This window comes from Watersipora subatra, chromosome 1, assembly GCF_963576615.1.
Source record: "Watersipora subatra chromosome 1, tzWatSuba1.1, whole genome shotgun sequence".
NCBI lineage: Eukaryota > Metazoa > Bryozoa > Gymnolaemata > Cheilostomatida > Watersiporidae > Watersipora > Watersipora subatra.
The window spans coordinates 73,653,074-73,667,974 of NC_088708.1; the positions used below are offsets into that span (position 1 = coordinate 73,653,074).

General features: G+C 35.8%; 1 protein-coding gene across 1 annotated transcript; it reads left to right on the top strand.

Moving 5' to 3' along the window:
• The first annotated feature begins 8,483 nt into the window (after positions 1–8,483).
• On the top strand, positions 8,484–14,370 carry LOC137408106 (protein odd-skipped-related 2-like). Its single transcript, XM_068094502.1, has 8 exons — positions 8,484–8,613; positions 8,994–9,197; positions 10,447–10,567; positions 10,685–10,765; positions 11,505–11,660; positions 12,061–12,160; positions 12,671–12,787; positions 13,669–14,370. Exons 1-8 carry the CDS (start codon positions 8,580–8,582, stop codon positions 13,822–13,824), a joined length of 969 nt encoding a protein of 322 aa, XP_067950603.1. The 5' UTR covers positions 8,484–8,579; the 3' UTR covers positions 13,825–14,370.
• The last annotated feature ends 531 nt before the right edge of the window (positions 14,371–14,901 follow it).

Genomic DNA, 14,901 nt, shown 5'->3' on the forward strand with positions numbered 1-14,901 from the left:
TGTTAACGATAAGCATAATATTTAATAATAATACCCATAATATTTGTACCTAATATCACACTATTATCTTAATATTATCATCATTAGTAATATTATTAATATTACTAATATCAGTAACATTACGTCTGCAGTTGTCGATAGCCAAAACTAATACATACTTGTAGCAAAGCCTCAGCTAACTCCTAACACAGTAGGTCTGTGTTAGCAAATACATGTAGTTACGACAAAAATAGTCTTTGAGAAAAGAATGTCTGCCGCCAGCAGCCTGTCAAAATACACAGCGAGCCATGTACTTATTTGGGAAATCATTTTTAATATTGTTTTATATAAGTTCTTAAATCTACTAATAGAATATGACAATAATGTTATTATTTGGAAATGAATAAATAAACATTAGAATATTAGTGTATTGGATGATGTCCACCCCGTGGGACTTTATGAAGCGTCCCGTCAGTGAGATACTACAAGTATGATCGACAAACAGCTGACAATAATTAAATCGTGGACTGACATCGCACAAGCTACGATCGGTAGAAATCCGATCAATAGAGTTTCTACGATGCAGTTTTAAAATATCCTAACATGAAAATATTGCTCATTGAAAGAAGTCAAATTAAAAAAATATTTTGAAAAACATAGTCATAGCAAAAAGCATGGTGATTAAAACTTTTACGTAATATTTTACGTTAATAAATCGAAGAACTAAAAATCGAAGAGTAAAATAAAAGCCCACATTTTATTCGCTCGACCTTGACACAGCCTTGACATAGCCGCTACAGTTATTACTCTGTAGCTTACTATTATTTTTGTGTTACTCTTACACTGCAGACCTGATTAAAAGAAGTTAATCCAATGACTTGCACCAATAGATAAATAGAACTGTTTTATGAGGAACCTTTTAACAGATCCATCTAACTCTAGCTGAGCTTGTCAGCTTTTAGCATGCTACAGATTGTATTATATAATATCATATCATGTTATATTATCAGTCAAAACTGAACATATTAAAATATCTGTTCAGATATTCTTCACATGTTGAAATTGTCACATTATGGAGCAAATAATTTTATAGAAAAGCAAGTATTTTGTTTAGTTCAATCCAAAAACCAAGGATCAATACTTCATTCAATCCGATATAACATTAAAACAATTAAAACAAATAAATTCTATAAAATTGTGTGATAACTAAATGTAAAAATTTATATTTTATGGAAAGATCAAATAAATAACACAATAATCAGTAAAAGTAGGTTTTGAGATTTGCTTTACCTTAGACATGCATGGATAGAAGTGTAAGTTGATAAAAAATCAGTTTACCTTACTCTAACTTACACTAGATAGGGGGCCTATGGTTTCAATTAACTTAATTTACAATTTGTTATTTTGTTCTGATTTGCTACCAACTTTTAAATTTTCCTTTGAAATTTCAGATGTCATACTTAACATATCTCTACTAACATATCTCTACTAACATATCTCTACTAACATATCTCTACTAACATATCTCTACTAACATATCTCTACTAACATATCTCTACTAACATATCTCTACTAACATATCTCTACTAACATATCTCTACTAACATATCTCTACTAACATATCTCTACTAACATATCTCTACTAACATATCTCTACTAACATATCTCTACTAACATATCTCTACTAACATGTCTCTACTAACATGTCTCTACTAACATATCTCTACTAACATGTCTCTACTAACATATCTCTACTAACATATCTCTACTAACATGTCTCTACTAACATGTCTCTACTAACATATTTCTACTAACATATCTCTACTAACATATCTCTACTAACATATCTCTACTAACATATCTCTACTAACATATCTCTACTAACATATCTCTCTACTAACATATCTCTACTAACATATCTCTACTAACATATCTCTACTAACATATCTCTACTAACATATCTCTACTAACATATCTCTACTAACATATCTCTACTAACATATCTCTACTAACATATCTCTACTAACATATCTCTACTAACATATCTCTACTAACATAACTACAACATGTGCCAAAACATATATTTGCTTCAATTTTATATAAATATTCTATATAGATTAAATGTATATTGTAATGGTAAGTCTAGATTTGCCTGTATTGTGTTTTAGAACATATATATTATACTAAAACTATATTTTATTAAAAATATATTATACTAAAAATATATACTAAAAATATATTATACTAAAACTATTATGAAACGATCTGATTTATTGCTATAGAGCAATTGTCAGTCTGCTACTTTGAAGTATAGAATCCTTCAGTTATAAGAATACCTAATAAATATAAATACATTAATTTCATTGTCAAATAATTCATGTGCTCATATTATTTTTTGGAGATTACCAATATCAACAGAAAGAAATGTTATACATTAACTATACATTTAAAAAAACTACCTACTTGGCGTATTGATGTACACAAAATCAACTTCTTTTAAAACATTCTATGCAACAAAGTCAAGGTCAAGGCCTTTTAAGAGTTAACCAGGTATTTTTTGCCAGTCAAAGATCTGACCAGGCAGAATAAGAAATCTATAATATTTAGGCCACTAGTCAAGCATTTAGGTCAAATGTATGATTTTTAGTAGCATAATTTTAAAATCATGAACTGTTCTCATAGGAACACAAGCTTATTTCTAATGTTTTTGTTTAATGAATGCGATCGCTTTGTGAGTAGAGAGTGCTAGGTAAAAGGAAGGCGCTTTATTAGGGTTTCTTAGTGCATGGAACTTATGCAGTGAATATAATAGTGATTCCATTAGGCTACTTCTTGTCTTTCCGAATTTGTAGCGAGCATCGGCAACTCAATTAGCAAACCATGAATTTACAGACTTTGAAACAAAATGGCGTAAGGAAGGGTCGCTAGAAACAATACCAGCTTGTATAAAATAAATCACAAGTACTCTCGCTAATCAAAAGTGAAAAAGTTATCAACATTTTTTACTCACTGAACATTTCAAAAGCTCCCCAAACAAGTGATGAATTTTTATAACATTAGCTATAGTGTCCTCTGATCTTTTGGTTGATCTTAGCAAATTCTATTTTTATATTATATGCTGAAAAAAACTAGTGTTCTAGACTACAGCAAGTATTAATTAAACTACAGTTTTTATTTTTTAATTAATTACAAATAGTATAATTTGTTTTTAGCACTCTAATAATGAATTGAACACATTGTAAAGCTGTAAACATGTACAGATATATATACAGATGATTGATAACAGGAAACACCTCAGAGGTCACATAACGTCAGCAAGCTTCTGCGTCTATCTTTTAGCGCTGCTCGGTAACTGCTCAATTTCTGCTACGCTCTGTTCGAGTCTCAGCTATCTTATTGCTAGCAGTGCTAGGATATATGTCTCAGCTATCTTATTGCTAGCAGTGCTAGGATATATATGTCTCAGCTATCTTATTGCTAGCAGTGCTAGGATATATATGTCTCAGCTATCTTATTGCTAGCAGTGCTAGGATATATGTCTCAGCTATCTTATTGCTAGCAGTGCTAGGATATGTGTCTCAGCTATCTTATTGCTAGCAGTGCTAGGATATGTGTCTCAGCTATCTTATTGCTAGCAGTGCTAGGATATATATGTCTCAGCTATCTTATTGCTAGCAGTGCTAGGATATATATGTCTCAGCTATCTTATTGCTAGCAGTGCTAGGATATATATGTCTCAGCTATCTTATTGCTAGCAGTGCTAGGATATATGTCTCAGCTATCTTATTGCTAGCAGTGCTAGGATATATATGTCTCAGCTATCTTATTGCTAGCAGTGCTAGGATATATATATTATATTGTTTTGCTATCTTTGTTTATTTGCTTGCTGATTGTTTGGAATTTTGATGAAGCTGTAAGCAGATGTTCAACCAAAATGACACTAACTATACGAAGAGATAGCCTCCACGTGCTACTGCATTCAATTAACTACCAAAATAATGAAATACAAGTTAGACTACATTTCCTATCTATCACCACCGATTACCGATACATCTGTCCGCTCACCCTCAATCCTTACAAATCGCAAACTGAAAGCTAACCGGGTATATATTGGGAAGTGAAATGACATCCTGACAAACTAACCATTTTCACACCTGCGCGCTGAAGAGCAAACTTACTAAGCAGTTGTAACGCGCCCATTGTCAAGTGGCTGTGGACCTCAGCTAATCTTAGAGCAGCATGCCTTAGCAAACAATTGTACATATCACTTGCTCACCATACAAACGTGTCATCTTCCCTTCTACTACAATCCCTATTATATCAACAAATAGTAACTCTTCTCCCCTTAACCCTCTTGTCTTGAAAAATAAATTGTTTGTTTAAACACTGTGTGACACATTAGAAAGTACAATATACGGATGAGAGGAAGCAAGCTAACAGCGGTTATAACGGACCTACATTCAAAGGCGCATTGAAATACCATTAAAGCAAATCATTGTATCTGTTTTAGTCTGCCTCAAGTGGCCAGAGCTCACCAATGGCTGACCGGATTTGATAACAATAAAACTTTGATGGATATGAAACAATTTTAAGGTACCATATTTTTCTTAACAGCAAAAGTATCGCTTTTTAAAAGACAGGTTTAAAATTATATTTATTAATAAAATAACTTTTGTAAAAAAAAATTATTTGACAATAAATCATACAAGTATATATAAGTATATAAGTTTGTAATTATATACACATACGAAGCATATGATAGAGCCATTGCTATTTATAATATAAAAATACATTTAATACATGCCGGTTATAATGGATTTTAACAGGCGAATCTACATTTGCTAAAACGCCAGTTGCTATATCTATAGCCCACATGGTTTGTAGATTTAATACCATACAGAGTACACATTATACCCGCTTCCTGCAGCTATTAAAAGCTATTACTTGTCTCAAGTCTGTAAGAGTAACTCGTAAATCATTAACACTGGATAACTCATTGAAAATGTAGCACACAAAAAAATGAAAAAAAAATCAGGAAAAAATTTGAAGCGTTTGAAGGACCATACAGAGAGTGAGGGCTAAAGAAGACATAACTGCACTATTTTATGACAGTCTAATTAATATTTCTGTCACCCTCAACTCAAACAAACAGTGACTCATCAGATCTGCCTCAAGTATCCATTGGCCACTAATAAAGGCAATAGCGGTAAGCGAGGTAATCGGCAGCGCACCGATGAGTAGTCACACAGAGTTGAGTCACAGTTTCTCGCCGCTATCTGTCGTCTCCATATATAACAACAAAATAATATCTATGTGTCAGTCTTATCCAAGCCTCGACCATTCCTAGCCGACATGCAGCGTCGAGAGCAGTCTGGAGTCAGAGAGAATTGTATAGATGCGGTGGCGCTTGGTAAGGGATATATTCTGTGCCTTTTTCTATTTGCTGCTGGCTTTGAGCAATTGAAACAAATGTGATGATGCAGAGATTTTACGCTGACTTCCGTTTTAAGGGCTAACAAACCTATATTTATGTGACTCTATACTCAGAGACAGGGATTTGAGATGAATTTTTGTGTCTAACAAGAAAATTCTTAATCCAACAGGACAAAATATTTGTACTGTACATATTTGACTAGATAGGAAGGTGGTGCCATGAGGTTATGTTTAGACAGCCAGGATTACTTGGGGTCAGCCAATAGTCTCCATGTCACTCAGTGCCAAAATCTTGGCACAATATCAAGCTAAGAGTGAGAGCTCAAACCAATAGACCCTCAAAAAACTATTCTTGCGGTTATGCAACTTTTAAATTTTTGTGTTGTTTTTCTTCTGGGGTGTAATGGTCGGAAACGAATTGTGTTACAAGAGAAGATGGGATTGCGCCGGGCCGCTAATCTACTGACACGAGATTAAAAGGTTTTGCGGCATGCGATAATCTGTGTAAATCCATGCTGAGAAAATCCGAATATAACCTGTAAAAATAATACGCATGGTAGCCAGCTGCAGAGGGTTTGGCCATCTCACCGGATCCCCTCAACACCATAAATTTAATTAAGAGATTGTGCATCGCGAGTGATTATTGGCAATTAATAAAGCATTAGCTAACTGCAGTAATAATATGCAATTAATATACCCTTACCTATTTTCTACGCAGCCGTACATTATGCTTCGTGGCTTCTGACCAAAAAAATTCTCGACTCGGCTAAAATTGTAATCCAATACAGCTGAAAAATTTATTTCGCATGACTTGAAGGACTTCATGGTTTACTGGTTGGATTATAAAACGCTTGAGTTCATAGAACGCTACCTGTGTTGGCTGTGACTTGAAGCGCACGGCTCAGCATAAAATTCTTGACCTTTTTGTCCCTAATTACAGCTATAATGTCGCTTTGGTATCAACGTTCAATTCATAAAAGAGATTTACAGCAGACCAAAATTTAAAGATAAAAGGTTATAATTTCTTAGTTAAATACCAGAATAGTCAATTAATCTTAAGACTTTCAGCAGTATGATATAAGTGTATTCAAATAATTATTTAAATAAAAAATGGTAATTTTTATTTAAGATCATTGCGCAGCGTCATGCAATGTAGTAATTATTCCTGCGAATATCGAGTGAGCGACTTGAGATGTAAACTACTGCAAACAGGTGAATCGAGATCAATTTAAGCACTGAGAAGTTTGAACTGGTTGGCCGAGACATATTCAGTGACGCTAACGCACGAGGAGCCAGAGCCATCAGATCATCGCTGGCTCTAATGTCGGCCTGAATGCTTCGTCTTCGTCGCCGACCCATAAATGCTCTCATTGGCTTGACTTGTGAGAGTTTATTGCTTTCAACTGGCTGCTTTTCCATTAGACGACATAATAGCGTGGAGATTCTGGAAAAGATAGGTAAGAGCAAATAGTGAGCTAGCGACGGCATACAGAAGAAAGATCTGTCCCCGTTTATAGAAAACCATTCTATCCATGCAAATGGCCCTTTCGTTTGATTAGAAATTTAATCAGGAGTCCAAATGCGAGCACAAGAGGTATAATTATCCCAAATTGATGAACATAACAAAGTGGGAGAAGGTTGCCTCCTCGCGGAATCAAAAGGTTTAGCGATGTTAACAAGTTATGTAATGCGAGAGCGCGGCTAATGATAGTAGATAGCTGTTAAATATGATAAACTCTTAGCGAGATCATATTTCAATTGAAAACTCAGCGTGTGATTCCTGAACATGCCATAAAACATTGTGAAATGTTGTACGCTTGTATTTCTCCTTGCCTGCAGCTCTATCGGTACCAAACTCGGGCAACTTAACTACCCTCTATTGTGCTTGCAGCTGACGGCAGCGGCTTAAATATCAACTCATCATCAACCTGATACTATGTTGCGAGATTCGTTGTTGAATAACGACTAAAATTTTTGTAACATGAAAGCTAATTCTAGCGAACGGATAGAGCAGAAGCACGAACTTTAGGTAGCTGCCGTATTGTGTTAATTGAATCATGCGTCGGACAATGTCGTCTGGAGTTTATTGCTCTGGCACAGACAGATGCATATTTTCTCAGTAGCGTGATGAACAGGTTTGTGGTTACCGACACAACCCGCGCCGCTAGGGTTAAGAATATTGTCCAGCTGTATTTAACCACATTTTGATTCTTAGCAATTAAATCCCAGAGTAAATCTACATTTTAAGTGACACCCGACTTCTATGACGGAAACATTGTGATTCAGCATCTAATGGCTGCTCATTCGCTAATTCCCAATGAGCGTGTGACAGTTTTGAAAGCTCTCAACAACCTGCTGAGACTTTTTCTCTCAGACATAAAAATAATATTATGTTGCAAAAAAATTAGCTGAAAATTCAGACAGTATATCAAACTGCGTTTATGACAGCGGTGTGCAGGTGCTTGACTGCAAGCCTACAAAAGTGATAAGGCGAGTTTTTAGGAGCTTAAATGAAAATGTCGCGTCTACAAGCTGTGGACGACTTCCTTCCTACAACATTGTTAATAAAATCATGAGCTAACAACTGCTGCTACTATTTTCTTGTTTCAATTTGCTCATAAGGAATACTTGTTGGCAGAACAGAACACTCCTCCGTTTAGCCTCATCAATCAAGCTTGCTTTGCAATTATCATTTTATCATTATTAAATATGAAATAATATACAGCCCAGGAATCCTTATGAGCTTCTGGCGAACTCTTAGCTTCGGGAAAGCGTGTGAATCATTTTTACACAAAAATATACATTGATAGCAAAATATCTGTGGTTCAAGTTGGCTGGGAGTAATTGATAGCAGTGGCTAACGAGCAGGTATTCTGTCGCACCTGTACGGGCGAGCAATAAACCAACCCTCATATAACAAACAAACCTTGACTCGAGTGGCCAAAGACTTGCGCCTCATTGGCTGTAATCAATCGGGCACTTGTAACCTCTTAGGCCTCGGCCAGTGCCAAAGCTCACTGAGTATAAAAGGATTCTCAGTAGCCCTCTAACCATTCACCATTGCACCTTGCTCAACATCACTTTACCTTTCCATAGCTTGGCTTTATAGCTTTCTCATAGCTTGGCTTTATAGCTTTCTCATAGCTTGGCTTTATAGCAATCGAACAATGATAGGGACGGAGCTACCAATTATTCCAACAGGTATGACATGTTTATATGTTTATGAGTATAGCTTTGCTTTCTCTATGCTTCTAACAAATTATTTCGAGACAATTTCACTAACTTATAGATGTCAGCTAAAACTAGACCACTCTGTATTTGGTGAAGCTGCTGTTCATTGTATTGCCGCACCATATTTGGGGCCATTGAAAGCATTTTAACACCATTTAAAATTTCAAGCTCAATACCTATATTTCTTCAATTACAACCTCATTATAATGTTCTATAATACCAGGGACTGTATGTATATGCCAGTACATTTTAACGAGTCAAGTTAATATCTTCCCATTTGACAGTCTTCAAGAGTGTCTAGGTTATTAATAAAGCTTTCTCCATATATTATTGTTTTCTGTTTATGGTAGATCTGAGAAAGCGACAGCTGCCCAGCCCGCTACCTTTACCTCAAATGAAACCAGCAGTGAACCCCGCCTTAGCCCATATCTACGCCACCGCTCAGCGTAATGCAGCTGCTATGGCATTTCAGGCAGCCCAAATGATGTGCTGGACAGGCAATCCATTTCTGCAGCAGTTAGCAGCTACTCAACAACCCAGACCCGCGATGAGAGGCAGGTATCTATAGCAGCCGATGGCGGCAGATAACCGACCTTCGACTCGTTAAACCCATCGCTTAACTTCCAGTTTCGTAATTAAGGACGTTAAAGTTATCAAAGTTGCCATATAATTATAAAAATGAAACATTTCTGTTTGCGTGCATCTTTTATCACGATAATGAACAGAAATGTGCGTACCGAATTTGTCACGCGCCATTACATTGATTTCTGATATGGGGTGTGAAAATATCATATATGTCAAAAGTTGGGTAGAAACATTGCTAATGGCTTTTTATTCAAAACAACACGGTGATGAGTTTGATAAGGAATCTGAGATGGCAAGGCAAGCATGGATTAAGATTATGTTGAGCAATAATGGCTTGTGGAATATTAAATGCAACCATCTTATCACAAGTTAATGTTTTTTTTAAGCCAGTGATTGACATAGAGATTTATGCCTCTAATGATTACAATGTTGCTCTATTAGAAGCATAAACATACAGGTTTTCATTAAGTAGAATAGTTATAAATTATAGTTAATGTGTATCAGTAAAAGCCTGCCTTATTCATACTGTCCATCAAGCGAGTAGAACAGCTACCGTTGCTTGCCTGAGTTGACCATCAATCTTAATTTAGCTTCTCAGTCTTCTCTGTTGGGTGGGGTGGCCTTCACAACCCTTCGCCCTTTCATTAGCCGTGGAACCCTAATTACTCATATTATCGATACCCTCTCACCGATTCCCACACTTCTTAACCAAGTGACCAGATTATCCTTAGTGGTAAATGAAAATACAGAACTACTTTTCGAGTTGGACAGAACTGGTTAAGAAATACATGGCTGTTATTACATCTAGCAGTTATTACATCTAGCTCTGACAGTAACAGCTTTTTATTTATGACCTCATATCTAGGAATCTCATTGTAATTTTCTTTTGATGTTGATATCAATTAATTGCTTATAAATTTCAGCAACACCCAATCCCTAATTGCCTAACACTTTTAATATATTATACATTTATTATTAAACACCCTCATCAATCAATATGGCCGACGAATCGAGCGTCAAATCAATGAATAAATTGTTCAACTCAATATGGTGATTTGATAAAATTTGAGGTTTTCAAAAGCAGCCATAATTAAATATTCTTACAATTCTTTCTTTTGTTAATTATTTATAATTACATATAAAATGGGCAGTGGGGAAAGTTCATCCGTAATAGATTTTAATCGCAATTATCATAATTTTATTTCCTGGCATTTCCAGAGATGGCTGCCGTGAGGAGGTTTGACTTCAGCAGGTTAGCTGAAGAGGTGGAAAATGAGAGACAGTCGATCAAAGTTGACCAAGAGGCAAAAATCACTCGATTTCACAACAACCCATACAGGTTAGACAGCTTGACCACACAATCTAAGAGAGCACAAACTTATTTAAGCAAGCGTTTGCCCAGTTCTGGGCAAAACATAGCCAATTTCCAAAGCTTATAAATTTTGTATATTTACAGTTTCCCGAACGGCGGTGTATTCGTGTCAGCAGCACCAGAAGCAAGAGCGCTAGAAAAGAAACCAAGAGGCCGAGCACCAAGGTAGACTATAATGTTAGGCTATGATCAAAAGCTTTTAGCAATGATAAATCAGGGGTGAGCGCGGTACAGCTACTGTCAGCTGTGACCTTTTTCTTAAGAGCTTTGAACCAATTCCTTGCTCCTACTCAGTTTCTCGGTATAATTTCAACCGTTTGCTATTTGTCATCTTGTTGAGCAACTGCGCATATCCATAAAAGTGGCAGCACAAAGGTGCACCCAGTACAAGCACGTAGATAAAAAATGTCTAATGATTTCTATTGGCTGACACCGATGCGTTCAAATACGCGAATGAGTAATGGTAATACGGGGCAAAACAAACCCACTTGTTTGCACAATAATCTAACAGTATCGGTTCCTGCGTACAGGTAAACTCATCTCTATTTGAACAGGTCCTGATATTACAACCAGTAGCTGGTGTCAGATATATCAAACCATACACACTCCGCCTTCCGGGCTATCACTGGCTGTACCTTCTGCCCTTTTAATCCGCCTTTAACAGGGCCCTCTCTCGCTGCAGTCATCGACACACAACTGCTTACGCATCCTGAAATCTCTTGTTTTTGAGTGGCGTTTGCCTCCCCTTTATAAGCAAATAGTAATGCTTGAACTTTTTTTGACAATATTTTAAAACCACAAAGTGCCAGAAAGGCTGAGTCTTTAGACAGGAGAATGTAACAGCATTAGACAAAGATAGCGATGTGATTGTCAGTAGCATAATATTCTGTAAATATTGATACAGGGCAAAAAAAGAATTCATCTGCAAGTACTGTCAGCGCCACTTCACCAAATCATACAACCTTCTCATACACGAGAGAACGCACACAGACGAGAGGCCATATTCTTGTGACATATGTGGAAAAGCGTTTCGTAGACAGGACCACCTCCGTGATCACAGGTAAACTTCACAACTAGCCATATTACGTAAGCAAGTATTTGAAGCATATTCACCTGAGATATACAAATGACATTTATCTGCACATTTTTTCACAAAATAAATGATTGTTTAGTTGGAAATTGTCAGTGACAAGCAGTAATGAGCAAGTTTTTAATGTTACATATATCTTTCAAAACATGCTGATATCATTGGAAAAGAATTTCTAAATAAACATGGAAAAGGCTCCATCTGTTAGAATGTGTCCGTAAACTGCTTGGTTACTATTTTGTTATCTCGGATAATTGCTGTGTGGTGGCTGTTTTGACAAGCTGTCTCTGTAGACAGCGACAGAGAGGCGCTGTCGCTGTCGATATCCAGCGTCAACAAAAGCTTGGTGAATAATATAAACTCCATTTTATAGGTACATACACAGTAAAGAGAAGCCTTTCAAATGTGAAGACTGCGGCAAAGGATTCTGTCAATCCCGAACATTAGCTGTCCATCGAACTCTGCATATGGAGGTAGGAAAAGCTAGAAATTCACTTCCATTCAAAATTTCTGTCAAATATTTATTTGTTAATCTTGTTGTAGTAATGTGTTGCAGAGTGTTAATACTTCTCCCTTAATTACAGCTAATAAAAATCTTTTGTAACAGATTTTGTGTATTCTGTGTTTTTAATAACGCATTAATACAAGCTATCACAATCTGTGACGTAATATGGTGTGAAACATGGTAATTTTGTGTCATAAAATGAGGGAAAGAATTGATTTCTATTGACATGGACAAATCTGAAGCAAGGAACAACCGTATAAATCATAAATACGTGGATCTTTGACTGGCCTAACCACAGCTTATGACAGGTTCTCTCGTCAGCTTGGCAGTTTCTCAACAACATCAACAACTTCTCTAGCCACTGTAATCTAAAATCTACCCAATCTTAACGTAAACATTTTTTTCCGCAATGACTGACCAGCATCAGCACTGACAGCATAGCATATCCTCGTAGTTATGTTATATTATTTCCCACCAGGACTCACCACACAAATGTTCAACATGCGGTAAATCTTTTAATCAGAGGAGCAACCTCAAGACCCACCTGTTAACACACACAGATATCAAGCCTTACAACTGCAGTCATTGCACGAAGGTATGTACACTGTTTTCCTTTTGCTGCCTTTTTACCAGCAATTGAAACGATCTTTCCACAACATTCATTAGCCTTTTCACTAGTGCTGGGCACGAGTACTTCTTAGCCAACGAGTTTAGACTCGCCCCTTTCGGTTTTTTCGAGTATCAGGTAGCTAGTAGCGCTTGGCACGAGTACATCATGGCCAACAAGTTTTACGGGTATCAGATTTGTTGATACGGATTTCATGTTTAAAATTTCCAAACATCGAACATATCTTAAAATTTACAATGTAATTATAATTCTTACAATTTATTCATTTTTACAATTTTCTATCAACTGATATTCCTGCTCGCAACGTTAACAGGCGGGTTGTTAAACAGTGTTCATAGCGCAGAGCGCAATAGATCAAGTTTCTGTCCACTCTGCTCGACAGATTTGTGTACCAAAACTTGAACTCCCAAGTCAAAACCCGAACCCGCAAGATCAAAATACTCAAAATTTCTGTTACCCGAGACAAGATAAACTAGCGAGTTCAATAAGTTTTATTACCCATGCCCAGCACTAATTTACACTGGTTGGAGAATAATATTCCTTAGAATCTAAGGAACGAAAACTGTGATTTGGGCATTGTGAAATTAAACTGTCCTTTAATCTTCTGAACTGACGACTCCGAATGGAGTAGTTGATTGTAAATGGCAAGTGCGTCCGTCTTTATGTAAATGAATTAGAACAACGACCAAACTTTCTAGAGAAAGCATTTGTTATAAAATGAATTGTAACTATGACATACATACTTATATACTTATCTACTTATAAACATACTTATACACTTATATATATATACTTATATATACTTAAAAATAATTAGAGCCCTCAAACATCTTTTGTTATTTCAACAGGTTTTTAGACGGAACTGCGATCTCAGAAGGCACTCACTGACTCACATGCCAGGCATGTCTGGTTTTCTTCATGACCTTCCACCCTGTGACAGCCCTAGTCATACTCATTCTGGTCTGACAGACGAGGAAGAGGAGGAGCTTATCGTTGATCAATAACTTCATAACATATTTCTGCCCATCATTTTGAAGAAGTCAGCTTGAGACTAGAGCGAACGACTTACCAAATTTAATACAAATTATAACTATATTTTTAAAGCTTTAATTACATTCCTTGGTAAAATTATACAGTACAAAGTCCATCAACTTAAGAAACTCTGTAATATTCTATAAACATTATGATGGAAAGTTATTAGTAGATTACCTTCCATCGGGTATGACTAGCTCTGAGGCACTTATCTAACAAGGCCCAGCTCAAACGAATTCACCAGAAGCCAGTCAATTTGTTTCTATCTGACATTCACTCATTGACAATCATTCTTAACTTTAGCTTTCCAAATGCTTCTTTATATTTATATTTCTTATTCAATTTTTGTTGATAACTGCAATTATTTATTGTTTTTAATATTTCTTTTGTCACTAACGTGCTGAAAAATAAAAAAAATCCTTTTCATGCCTGAGAAACAATATAGATCTGTTATATAATTGCAAATATGGGACTCATTCAAACTTTTACTAAAATAAAGTTTTGTGTAGTCAAAATGATATATGTATGTTGGTCACTATATTTGACATGTTAAGGATACATGTATGTTAGTCACTATATTTGACATGTTAAGAATACATGTATGTTAGTCGCTATACTTGACATGTTAAGAATACATGTATGTTAATCATTATACTTGACATGTTAAGGATACATGAATGTTAGTCACTATACTAAACATGTTATGGATACATGTATGTTAGTCATTATATTTGACATGTTAAGAATACATGTATATTAGTCACTATACTTGGCATGTTAAGGATCAGTTGACAGTCAACTAAACACTCCAATGATACTCGGGTAAAGCTTATAACAAGGGAAAGCAACTCCTAAGAGCTCAGTTGGATAATTTATTGCTCTAATATTTCAAAGAGATTAAACTCTCATTTAAAGTTTGCTGTAGCACAGAAACAGTGTGTAGGCTATTTTTCTAAACCTGGTCATTATTGTGCACCGACTCCCATGATCAATAAATGAATATCAGTGATATGTTATGGATGAGAGTTCAACATTGTAACTAACCAACT